The sequence below is a fragment of the Propithecus coquereli genome, unplaced genomic scaffold (assembly GCF_000956105.1).
Source record: "Propithecus coquereli isolate 6110/MARCELLA unplaced genomic scaffold, Pcoq_1.0 Scaffold13, whole genome shotgun sequence".
NCBI lineage: Eukaryota > Metazoa > Chordata > Mammalia > Primates > Indriidae > Propithecus > Propithecus coquereli.
Window position 1 is genome coordinate 56,946 of NW_012137191.1, and position 12,551 is coordinate 69,496.

Here is a 12,551-nt window from a genome sequence, read left to right on the forward strand (position 1 = left end):
TATTATGGAATAATTTCTATATTATGGCTACCAGGTCTTCTTTGTAGGTGTGATAGAATTCAGTAGTAAATCCATCTGGTCCAGGGCTTTTTTTCTTGGGAGTTTTTTATATCAGTATTTCAATCTCACTGTTTGTTACTGGTGTGTTCAGAAGTTCTATTTCTAATTGGTTGAGTCTTGGGAGGCTGTGTATTTATAGGAACTTGTCCACTTCCTGTATGTTGTCTAGTTTATGCATGTAGAGATTTACATAGTATTCATGGATGATGTTTTGTATTTCTGTGGTATCAGTTGTAATGTCACCATTTTCATTTCTGATTGAGCTTATTTGACTCCTTTCTCTTCTGTTCTTGGTTAGTCCAGCAAGAAGTCTGCCAGTTTTGTTTATCTTTTCAAAGAACCAACTTTTAGTTTTGTTAATTCTTTGTATTTTTTTTCCAGTTCATTTAGTTCTGCTCTGAGCTTTATTTCTTTTTTTCTGCTGGCTTTGGGTTTGGTTTGTTCCTTCTTTTCTAGTTCCTTGAGGTGTGACATTAGGTCATTAATTTGTGATCTTTCTGCATTTTTGATGTAGGCATTTAAGGGTAGGAATTTTCTCCTGAGGAATGCTTTTGCCGTGTCCCACAGACTTTGTTAGCTTGTGTCCCCTTTGTCATTCAGTTCAAAGAATTTTTTGATTTCCATCTTAATTTCATTCTTGACCCAGTAATCATTCAGCAGCAGGTGGTTTAATTTCCATGACTTTATGTAGGTTTGAATGTTTCTCTTGTAATTGATTTCTAGTTTTATTCTGCTGTGATCTGAGAAACTATATAGCATGATTGTGATTTTTTAAGATTTGTTGAGACCTGTTTTGTGGCCTAAGATATGATCAATCTTAGAGAATGTCCCATGTCCTGATGAGAAGAATGTATATTCTGTAGTTTTGGGTAGAATATTCTGTAAATGTCTGTATGATCCATTTGATTTACATTTTGGTTTAAATCCATTGTTTATTTATTTTTTGCTTTGATGATTTGTCAAGCTTTGACAGTGAGGTATTGAGTTCCCTTGCAATTATGTATGAAGGTGCTATTTATTTCTTTGCTTAGCTCTAGTAAAATTTGCTTTATGTATCTGGGAGCTCCTGAGTTGGGCAAATATATATTTATGATTGTTCTGTCTTCTTATTGGATAGCTCCCTTTACCATTATATAATGACCTCTTTGTCTTTTTTCACCTTTGTTGGCTTATAGTGAATTTTATCTACTATGAGAATAGCTACTCTTGCTCTCTTTTGATTTCCATTTATGTGGACTTTTTTCCCCCATTCTTTCATGTTGAGTCTATATGTCCTTGTGATTTAGATGTGTTTCCTGGAGACAGAAGATACTTGGGTTGTGTTTTTTCATCCATTCAGCCAGCCTATGTCTTTTGAGAGGTGCATTCAGTCCATTAACATTGGTTGATATCATTGATATGTGGGACGTTGGTCTATTCATTCTGTTAGGTAGTCCCTTATTGCTTTGTTTTACCTCTTGTTCTATTGTGTGTGTGTGTGTGTGTGTGTGTGTGTGTGTGTGTTTTGAGACGGAGTCTCACTCTCTTGCCTGGGCTAGAATGCTGTGGCGTCAACCTAGCTCACAGCAACCTCAAACTCCTGGGCTCAAGCGATCCTCCTGCTTCAGCCTCCTGGGTAGCTGGGACTACAGGCAAACACCACTGCGCCCAGCTAATTTTTTCTATATATATAATTTTTAGTTGTCCAGCTAATTTCTTTCTATTTTTAGTAGAGACGGGGTCTCACTCTTGCTCAGGCTGGTCTTGAACTCCTGATCTTGAGCAATCCTCCCACCTTGGCCTCCCAGAGTGCTAGGATTACAGGCGTGAGCCACCACGCCTGGCCTTGCTCTATTGTTTTATAGGAGTTGTGAGTTTTTTTTTTTTTTTTTTTAGGTGAGTCTATACTGGTGGGTATCTCTTATGCTGATTTGTGTATAGTGCTGTTCTGAGTATTTTGTGCAGGGCGGGTCCAGTCATGGCAAATTCCATAAGTGTTTGTTTGTCTGGAAAAGACTTACTTTCTCTGTCAATTGTGAAACTTAGTTTTGCAGGATTCAAAATTCTAGTCTGGCAGTTGTTTTGCTTAAGTCAATTGAAAATGGGGCCCCAATCCCTTCTGGTTTATAAGGTTTCCACTGAGAACTCTGTAGTTAGTTTGATGGTTTTTCTTTGTAGGTTATTTGATACTTTCATCTTGCTGCTTGCAGAATTTCCTCCTTCATTTTGACTTTGGCCAAGTTGATTACTATGTGTCTTGGAGATGACCCATTTGCTATTCAATGTCTCAGTATTCAATGTCTATCTTGTATCTGTCTGTCTGAATTTCTGGTACCAGGGAAGTTTTCTTCAATATTTTTCTCAAATAGGTTTTCCATGCTTTTAGTTCTTTCTTGTTCTACCTCAAGGATACCTATAATTCAAATGTTAGTTCACTTCACACAGTCCCATATCTCTCTCAGTGATTGCTCCAAATGTTGTATACTCTTCGCTACCTCTTTGAATGACTGGGTTATCTCAAGAGCCTTGTCTTCAAGCTCTGAGATTCTTTCTTCTTCTTGGTTTAGCCTGTTGTTAAAACTTTCTTACATATTTTGAAATTCCCTAAATGATACTTTCAATTTTTTAAGTTTGATTATATCTTTTCTTATGGTGTCTAGCTCTCTAGTAACTTTTTCATTTTTTTCATTGATTTCCTGAAGTATTTTTTGGCTTCTTTTTGTTGGTTTTCAACTTTCTCTTCAATTCCATTCATCTTACTTGCCATCCATATTCTGAATTCCATTTCTGTCATTTTGGCAATTTCCGTGTGGGTGGGGTCCACGAATGTAGCTCCACTGTGTTCCCTTGGGGTTGTCAAACTACTTTATTTTTTTATGTTGCCAGGGTTCTTTTGCTGGTTTCTTCTCATCTGGCTCCCACTCTCAGCTCTGGGTTAATATGATTGCAGGACGCCTGTTCCCTTTTGCTGGTCTCTCTCTCTAACCAAGTCTACGAGTGATGGCTGCTCAGGCTGGGGGATCCTGAGTGAAGTGTTGGACCTCAGGGAGGTTCTGCTGGCCCAGTGGTAGTGGTGGAGACTCAGTAGTGTGGTCTTGGCATCTAGGCACAATTCTGGAGTCTCAGGGATGGAGTCACAGGCCTGGTGGGAGGCTACAGGGACAGAGTCTCAGACTCAGGCACAGTGAGAGCTTCAGAACTGGCTCTGGGAAGTTTAGGGGCAGAGTAACCATTATGATGAGCTCCTTCACCAGTGTGGGGACTGCTGATGCCCTGTTGCACAGTCTCAATGGCCTAGGGGTCTGTGTAGCCAGGCCAGCTCTGCTGTTTGGCTAAGGTTTCCTCCCACACCTAGAATGCACTGATGCAGTCACCCCAGGCTTTCCAAGTGGTGCCTGTGGCATCTGAGACTCTGCTCTGTTTGGCTCCCATACCAGGGAGGAGGCATGCTCTGTCCCCAGTCACAGGGCACTACACAGGGAAGCATCTGTTCCTTTCCCTGCTCAGTGAGGGTGATGTAAAGGCTATTGCTGGAAGACTGGGTCCCATGCAGACCTGGCTCTGTGCACCAGAATGATCAGGATGGAGTCGGTTGCACAAACCTGGTATTGGCAGGCACCAGCTCTCTGCTGTACCTCCTCTATGGTGGAATGTCTCTGCACAAACTCTGAGCAGCTCCCTGATCAGCCCAGAGTTCTGCAGTGGAGGAGAGAGACCCCTCATAGATTGAGCTGCTTGTAACTTTAGTTTTTCTCCTAAAAAGCGGTATCCCTTTGGGTTGCTTGCATCCTACTGTCTTTCCCTCTTCAAAGCAGTGTGAACTGTATTAGAAACCCTAGCTCAATCTCCAAGATGGTGGGTGATGCTTGTGAGAATCAGCTACGCCCTGTTTGATTGAGTTGGTAGATGCTGTAATGAGCTATAGAGTTGTTTTCCCTGTCAGTGGTTGATGCTTGCAGGAGAGAGCAGACTGCAGAGATGTTCTTTCGTGCCTGCAATAAGCTTTAGTCCATCACGTGGAGCGCTTGAATGCCCCAGGATTTGGGAAGGGCCCTGTAGTTCCCAGGGGGTTGCTTGGACCCTACCGCAGTAGATGGGTGTGGAGAGGCAAGGGTGGATGTGGTTAGGTTGTGTGAGTCTGGAAGGCTTTGCAAAGCCTCAGCAGGGCTCAGAGGTCATCTTTCTGGCTGCTAGGGGGAGCCACTGAGAGGAGGGCTGAGGCCGGCTCTCTAAGCCCAAAAGACTGCTTGTGAGGGAGGGGCTACACCTCTTAGACTGGCTGTGGGGAGTGAGCTCCACCCCTCTTACTTGCCGCTGCCGTAGGGCCCTGAATGTGTAGCACTTTGTTGCTATGGCCTCTCTGGCTGGGATCGCCCCCACCGGAGGACCTGCGGTTGCTAACAGTGTGGCTTTTCTGCGGGGGAGATGGGCGCTTCCCCTGTTTGCCTTGTCTCAGACCCCCGCAGTTTTCTCCCATCAGTTCTGCCCATATGGGTTCCCTCGCCTCCCAAGTTCAGCTCCTAATCTCCCCCCGTCCCCACCCTTGTGTCCCTCTGCGACCCACTCAAGTCCTGGGGGCACAAGAGCTGGCCAGCGTGTCTGATCCGCTGGTGTGTGTATCCACAAAATGCTGGCAGGTAGGGAGATCCCAGATCGAGTTCCCTGGGTCCCCTGCAGGTCCCCAAGGAGAGAGGCATGGGCCCCAGTCTCTGTGTAAACTTCAGACTGCAGGATGCGCCAGCTGAGGGGAGGAGGCCACTTATCAGCTGAAACTACTCTCTTGGTTGCGGTGGGTGGGGGAGAGGCAGGGAGAGATAAGAGTCTGAATGGAAGAAAGTCTGCTCTCTGGCCTCTTGGGTCACTCTCCTTGGAGGGGAACCCCACTTGGAATGTCTGAGCTCTGGGATCACTCAAGTTCTCTCTACAATTCTGTGGTTGCTGCAGTGCATGGGTTTGTTGGGGTAGAAAAGCTTCCCAGTAACTTGGTAGCCTGCTGATCACCGAAGGATTGTGAGAGGGAGAAAGGGATCTCCCCTTATCCCTTCTCTGTGCGCTGAACCTCCCTGGATTTGGTCCTTGCTGATATCTTTTTTCCTTTATCTCTTCCTCTCTGCTTCCCAACTTTCCTCCGTGAAGCCCCAGCAGGCTCTGGCACTTCTCATTGAAATTCACCTGTGCTGCACCCTGTCTCCTGTCTCCCCTATCCAAAACCCTTCCTTCTCTCCGGGATGGTCGGGCAAGTGATGTCTCTAGTCAGCCATCTTTATTTTGAAAATAAAAAGTTTATTTTTCTAAAAAGAAAAAAGAAAAACAAGTAAGACTTGTCATATTATTAATAGATATCAGAACATCCAAAAAGCCACTGCAATGAACTCCATAAGGTTTTTGTGTTAGAATAGACAAATATGACAAGTTAAAAAGAAGAAGGAACTCAGATAGAATTGCAGATGGATTAAAAAATTTTAAATGAATAGCAAAACCATATATATAAAAATACAATAATTAATAAAAATATATGGTAGATTGTTAATATGAATTAACAGCATGATGTGACGCAGGGAAGAAATGAGGAGGGGGAGAGGGAAGCCAACCCAAAAAGGAAATGAAAAAGTACCACATTAACAAAAAATAGGATGTAAGATTCTATTAAAGATGGTGATGGAAAATTATATAAAGATATATTTATTTAAAAATAAACATTTTATAAATTAAGAATGAAAAAATCTATTAAGATATGACAGAAATTTTATTTCCTTTTTGGTAATTACACGTGTATCAGTTTGTTTTAGCTAATATTCAGTTAAAAAGGTAAAATTCATTTTAATTAATATATTTTAAAATAATTTTTGTGTTATAATTTACATTTGCATATGTACTTTTTTTGTTGATACTATTACCAATTCACAAAAATGAATCAATGGTTCATTTAAGCATAAAAGCAGTTATACAAATATGTAGAAAATCCAAATGCAATTCAAAATAATCCCATATTAATTGAAAGCAGGCTTTTGGTGTGGTATAGAATGTGGATCCATAGTGCTAAGTGACTTTGCATGGACTTTTGTACAAACAACTAAAAAAGAAAAATGCCGGCCGGGCGCGGTGGCTCACGCCTGTAATCCTAGCACTCTGGGAGGCCTAGGCGGGTGGATTGTTTGAGCTCAGGAGTTTGAGACCAGCCTGAGCAACAGCAAGACCCTGTCTCTACTAAAAAAATAGAAAGAAATTATCTGGACAACTAAAAATACATAGAAAAAATTAGCCGGGCATGGTGGCGCATGCCTGTAGTCCCAGCTACTCTGGAGGCTGAGGCAGAAGGATTGCTTGAGCCTAGGAGTTTGAGGTTGCTGTGAGCTAGGCTAACACCATGGCACTCTCTCTAGCCAGGGCAACAGAAACTCTGTTTCGAAAAAAAAAAAAAAAAAAAAGAAAAGTGCCAATTGAAATCACTCCTTCTCCAAATCTTAATTGCTTTAATTAACTCTCAAATTCAATTAAACATTTGTGTGAAATTTAGGCTTCAAGTCCAAGATCTAGCTTCATTTTCTACATACTGATAATTTTCCTCAATTATGGGAGGAAGTAGAACAAGGTGGGGATATTAACTGTAAGAAATAATCAATATTACTGTGGCCCTCAGGGTGTTCCCTTGGAAAGGTAGCTGTAGGCTCTGTCTGTGAACTACCACTCATCGACAAACTACAGTTTCAGATGGCAAATGTGCTTTGAAAGAGAAGCTTTTGATTCTTTGACTTTTAAAAGTCCTCCAAAAAGATGATTCCTGGTTTTAGAAACCATGATTTTTACCACAACATCTGAGGGAATGAACATAACTTTCTGGTATATTTCTGAAAAAAATCCAGGGAAGTGTGTTGTAAATGCATCTTCACCATTTTGATTCAGATCTCGGCCTCCACGCAGAGTTTCCTAAATAAATCTCAAGCTTTTCTCCCTTAGCTTTGTTGTGTCTTCCATATGCTTCCTCTTTCAGTGCTGTAATGATGGCTCACTGTTCTCCTTTGGACCATCTCCAAGACGCTACATCTTTCTCCGAATGTTTGCAATTGTTCCCATTAGACATCTTCTCTTCTCCTTTTCAGATGACCCCAGATACCCTATTTTACAAATATTTCTAGGGAAATAATGGTTCCGCTTGCCTGAGGCATGTCCGCTTTTTTTTTTCTGTGCTTAGTTATGATTCCTGACCTGTGTGCTGATTTTCACTGCATACAGGGAAGGGTAGACGTACAATCAAATTATAGGCAAGCAGGCTGCTGCCTTAGGTCTTGAGTTGGCTGCAAGTGTAGGAAGCCCCTGTGATTTCTGAGACTCTGGCCTGGCCATTTTACTCTATTGTAGGTACTTAGTCCATACCCAGGGCAGGAGGCATTTTACGCAAGACTCCACTGCTGGAAAGGCTAGTCCACAGGACGGGCTTTTCTTATTGGTCTCTCTCCCACATGGTCCAAGGTCATCCTCTCACTCCCAGCCATATTCTTAACAAAACTTGCTTAGTGTGATAGAATTCCTATTCCTGTTGTGTGCCCTTCCGATGCCTCCGGGTGGAATAAGGAGAAATGCAGTGGCAGCAATTTGCTGTATTTCTGAATATGTATCTCTCTGCTATCAGGACTTTCTGCTCATCCCTCTTGGCACACCAAGATCCTCCACACTAATTTCACCTGTGCCCCTTCATATACTGGTTACCCATGGTATAGAAGACAGATTAAACTAAGAAGAATTTCCCCCAAGTCAGAAGGCATATATGAGATAACAATATGGAAGATCTTCAGTTTGTAAGTCTTAAATAGTTTGATTGGGATAAATACCCCCTGAAATGTAAGAAATCAGGTTTAGATATTGGAATAAAGAGGATGAGCCCTGGCATGAAGGAGCTAACAGGTACTGGCACCATAACATGAAGCTTGATGCCAGAAAATTAAAGGAATTATTCAGAACTAATACCCTCAACTCACTGACCTTACAGCTCAGAGCAGGAAGCTTGTTTTATAAGCTTCAGATACTGCTTGTTCAATCTTAAAGTGCTTTAAGTCCAGTCTTCCCACTGGCTTAGGTCACCCTCTTTATAACTTTCTGTGGCAAACAGTGAGGCTGTCTACAAGTTCCTCTACTAATGAACAGATGTAGTACAAATTATGTACTTGGTCTTGGATTTACACAATGTCTTAATTCTACTGCAGTATCTGGTTATTGATGGTAGGGGTGGTTGGGGGTGGGGAACCTGATAATAGGTCATAGGACAGCTAGATACTTTCATACAGGCTTTTCGAATTGCCCATTTTCCTGAAGTAGGAAGTCTAGGGATCATGTTATATTTGATTCTCATAGTCTACATTTCCATATTCTATCCCCATCTCTGAGCCCTCGGCCACGAACCACCATATCAAGGGATTCTTTCTGGGCTTTGTTCCATGGCTGGGTTGGCTGGACAAGTGCTAGCTCTGATCCTGGGGCCAAGGCAGGTGATACACTCCCTTTCTACGTTCTGTATTTCCCTTTCTAGGGGAAAAGGGGGAATTGGCCATGGACCCTTATTGTATTTTCTGATTGCCTTATTTGTATTGCCCCTGAGGCCTCCTTTGTTCCTAAAGTAGCTGGGGACACCTTGCTTCCTAGAACCAACCCTATAAGAAACAAAGGGGTAAACAAAGCCAAATGGGAAACAGGATCATGCTTAGAACTCTTTCTGGGTAGAGAACAATTGGGGGAGGGGAAGGAAAAGCAGGGTGAATTAGGAAGGAAGCTGGCAGGCTCAGTGTTTCTGTCTTGGCATCACCAGTCTCTCTTCACCCACTTCCTGGATATAGGGCCAGGGCCTCTGAGGCTTTCTGCATGAATAAAAGGAGGTGAAGCTGAGTGGTGCCCCCATTCCATGTTCTTGGGGGCAGCCAAAATGATGTCCTTTGTCCCTTTGCTCCTAGTGGCCATCCTGTTCCCTGCCATACAGGCTGTTCAGTTCACGAAGTGTGAGATGTTCCATCTCCTGAAGGACATGAATGGCTATAGAGATTTCACTTTGCCTGAATGTAAGTTCCCCGCTCCCTTGTTTCTTCCCATTCCTCATTTGCTTCTTTCCTCTATCCTCCTTTTCTTCCCTTTCTCTCCTCCACTTTCACTTAATTATCAATTTCTTATCTTCTTTGCTTATATATGTTCTCTTTTATTCCATTTATTCTGCTGTCCTTCCTTTCTCCTATTGTCTGATCTTTTTTGGAATTCTGCTTCCTATTTCATCGAGATACCCTGTGCTTTGCTATCTTTGGAGATTGGATAGAAAGCATTTTTCTGCTCCTCAATTATGCTGATCCTGGATATCTCTTTTTCATCTTTCCTTCAGTGATATGTACTCTATTTCATGCCAGTGCTTATGACACACAAGCCATAGTCGAAAATGATGGAAGCACAGAATATGGACTCTTCCAGATCAGTAATAAGCACTGGTGTAGAAGCGACCAGATCCCTGAGTCAAGGGACATCTGTGGCATCTCCTGTGACAGTGAGTAGCTTCGATAATCCGATTTCTCTGGTTTTCTGGAGCCTGCCCCTGGGATAATCTCCTTTTTGGTGTCAAGCACATGTCTTGGTTCACTGCCTTGATTGGACTCCACAAAAATTGTGGGACTCGAATTGACAGTGCTGAGTAAGAAGCTGTTTAGATTTTTTGTGATCACCAAATCCCCAGACTGTGCTCTGAAATTCAGGGGTAAACTATTTGAGCTGTCTGGGAGTCTTGAAGTCCAATACTCTGCATTTTTGGATGCAGATGATTCCTCCAAAGATGTACCAGGGAAGTGAAGGCAGTCCCTGGGCTAAGACCAAGCTAAGACCCAGGGGGAGACTTTACCGTATTCGTCTTTACATACAGAAAGACAACAGACTTTGAGTTGAGAGAAGAACCAGACCCCTTGGGTCCAGAGAATAGGGGAACTCATTACCTAATTACCTTTATGCATAATACTTCTTAGCTTTCTAATTCTTTCCCTGAAACTCCTGCCAGAGTTCCTGGATGATGACCTCACTGATGACATAATGTGCACCAAGAAGATCCTGGACATTAAAGGAATTGACTACTGGTGAATCCTCATTCTATTTTCCACTTCCCCTTCCCCTTGCCCTTCCCCCATTATGCCAGTACCACTTTCCTCTCTCTCTGTCTCTTGCTCACTTAATCTAGAATATAGTCTTCAAAACAAAACTCATCTAGCAGACTCAAGTTTACATGTTAAAGCCCCCTGTGCACCATTCCTGCGTGGCAACTTCCCTAAATGAGGGATTTGCTAACGAAGGGCTGGGACCCAGGCCTCCCCTCACCTGGTCTTGGGCCTCTAATTCCACTTGTTCAGTCCTATACCCCTAAAGTAAGCCCTTGGTATCATTGCTTGTCTTTTCTAGCCCTACAATTTTCTTGGATTATTTTTTATAGGCCCTACCCCACTATGTGGCTTAGTGTCCCTTGTTATCTGGCTAGGAAAGTCTTTCTGTAATTCTCATCCATACTCTTCCACCTCAGCCTTCCTGGGGATGAAGCTAGATGGAAATTCAAGCTAAGATCCAGTCAACGAACTCACCTTGTCCCCTTCTCCATTGTCAGGTTGGCCCATAAAGCACTCTGCACTGATAAGCTGGAACAATGGAACTGCGAGAAGTTGTGAGCCTCTGCTATCCTCACCACTCCTGCCCTCTCTATGCTCCTGGAATTCCCTTCCCTAATGCAACCTCAGTTTGCTTCTTTCTACCCTCCCGAAGCTGTCTCTGAGCCCTGGGCCCTGTAGTGACACCACTGGACTCTTGAGAACTACTCTCCAGGGATGCATGACTGGTGCACTGGACTTCAGACCTTTGATTAGTGCCCCCGATGGCACTTTCACTACAGCAATAGATTCCACCTCTGTCCTGAATAAAGGGCCTGATTTGAAGTCACTGGCTTTATTTTCTTCCTGGAGGGAAGGGGAGGAAGTAGGGTGATTGGGTGGACACTGAAGCTATAGGTCATATCCACCTTGTATCTCTACTGAAGAAGAAGCAGGCTGACCTTGCAATAAAAAGATGTAGGTTACTTTCTGTACCAATTCAACACATTTTTATTGCTCACTTTGTGCATTCAAAGAACTATAAGGGGATCCAAGATTGGCTAAAGGGATCTCTTTCCTCAAAGATTAATAGGAGAGATGAGATAAACATTAATAAATAATTATAATACAAGGAATAGTATATAAGCATCATAAGAGAGGTTAGAAATGTGCCCTGGGCATTCACAAAAGGAAGACTAATTTATATTGGGAGGGGATGTTAGAAAAATGATCAAGAAAGGAGACATTTAAGCTGGTGTTGAAGTATGGGTGGGATTTTGGGGGGTAGAGATGTGGGGTGGAAAAAGGACAGCATGGATGGGGACCCAAGAATCTGAAATGGGTGCCTTGAAGGCTTTGAGGGATTTCTTTATCCTTCATGAAGAGCTGTGAAAGGAACCCTCTCTTCTTCTCTGGGAGCCAGAGGTAGAACAGGGACTCTTACAGTCAGCTCAGTGATTAGTAAGAATCTGAGAACTTGGAATCCTTTGGTTGGAGCCCTCCGCTCTATTATTTCTTCCTGCTCTTTGCTTGTTTTTGAGGAGAATGCTTGCAGAACTTTATTTATTCTAATGATGATGAGATTTGCGAAAGAAGAAGAATCAGGAGATTTGAGTCCCAAAGTCTATTTCTGCTACTCATTGATGGTCTCAACCTGGGCAGTTCATCTCCATTCTCTGTGCCTTAATCTCCTCATTTTAAAGTGAAGATTTTGGTCTGGATGATCTTCTGAAATCCCTTCCTGCTTTGACAGTCCAGCTTTCCAAGATACAATTTAATTCGTCACACTTCTGAATTAGTGGGGGGATGAAATTTTCATCTTCTTTCTGGCTTCCTTTCCTTCCTAAGATGTCCAGTACTGCTAATTCCACTCCTCTCACCCCAATACCCTCTGGGGCTTTAGGCGGTCAGACCATGCTTCCCTTGTCTCAGAAACGATCGGCTCCCAAATGAAGCCCCCATGTTTAGGGAACCTGTAGGGCTAGACAAGGGTGGGGAGGCCATCCCTCTTCCTCATATCTAATGAAAACAAACTCTCAGGAAATAACTTGGTATTAGTCACATCACTTTAGTGTGAATTTGAACACAACATGGTGCATCTCCCAGGGATATTGCATATTATTCCTGTCCTAATTATGAGACGAAAAACTTTCCCCCAAGTCTTGAGGTTTTCAGAAGTAAACCCTGTGTATGAGTGTGTGAAAGAGGGCGGAGTCAGGTGGCCATTCTTCCCACCCAACTCACACATCTACTTCTTACCTATTAACCTGCCTCAGCTACACCCTCTGAAAGCCACATGCAGTAGAAAATATGGGGACCAGCTCCCTCAAGTGGCTAGAGCAGAAACACAATTAAAGTTAGGGCTGTGTTGCAAGGCTCAGATCTCTGGCCTTCATCATACAGAGATCGGGAAAGTTCACC

General features: G+C 43.0%; 1 protein-coding gene across 1 annotated transcript; it reads left to right on the forward strand.

Annotated features, from left to right (window-relative positions):
* Positions 1 to 8,953: 8,953 nt before the first annotated feature.
* LALBA (lactalbumin, alpha-) lies at positions 8,954 to 10,712 on the forward strand. Its single transcript, XM_012638443.1, has 4 exons — positions 8,954 to 9,086; positions 9,398 to 9,556; positions 10,058 to 10,133; positions 10,652 to 10,712. The coding sequence occupies exons 1-4, from the start codon at positions 8,954 to 8,956 to the stop codon at positions 10,710 to 10,712; spliced, it is 429 nt and encodes a 142-aa protein (XP_012493897.1).
* Positions 10,713 to 12,551: the final 1,839 nt, after the last annotated feature.

Bases quoted from the DNA above. Each gene is read 5' to 3' on its own strand.
- LALBA (XM_012638443.1), top strand. From the start codon at position 8,954: ATGATGTCCTTTGTCCCTTTGCTCCTAGTGGCCATCCTGTTCCCTGCC. The intron at 9,087-9,397 runs GTAAGTTCCCCG...TCTTTCCTTCAG, and splicing joins AGATTTCACTTTGCCTGAAT to TGATATGTACTCTATTTCAT. The intron at 9,557-10,057 runs GTGAGTAGCTTC...AACTCCTGCCAG, and splicing joins CTGTGGCATCTCCTGTGACA to AGTTCCTGGATGATGACCTC.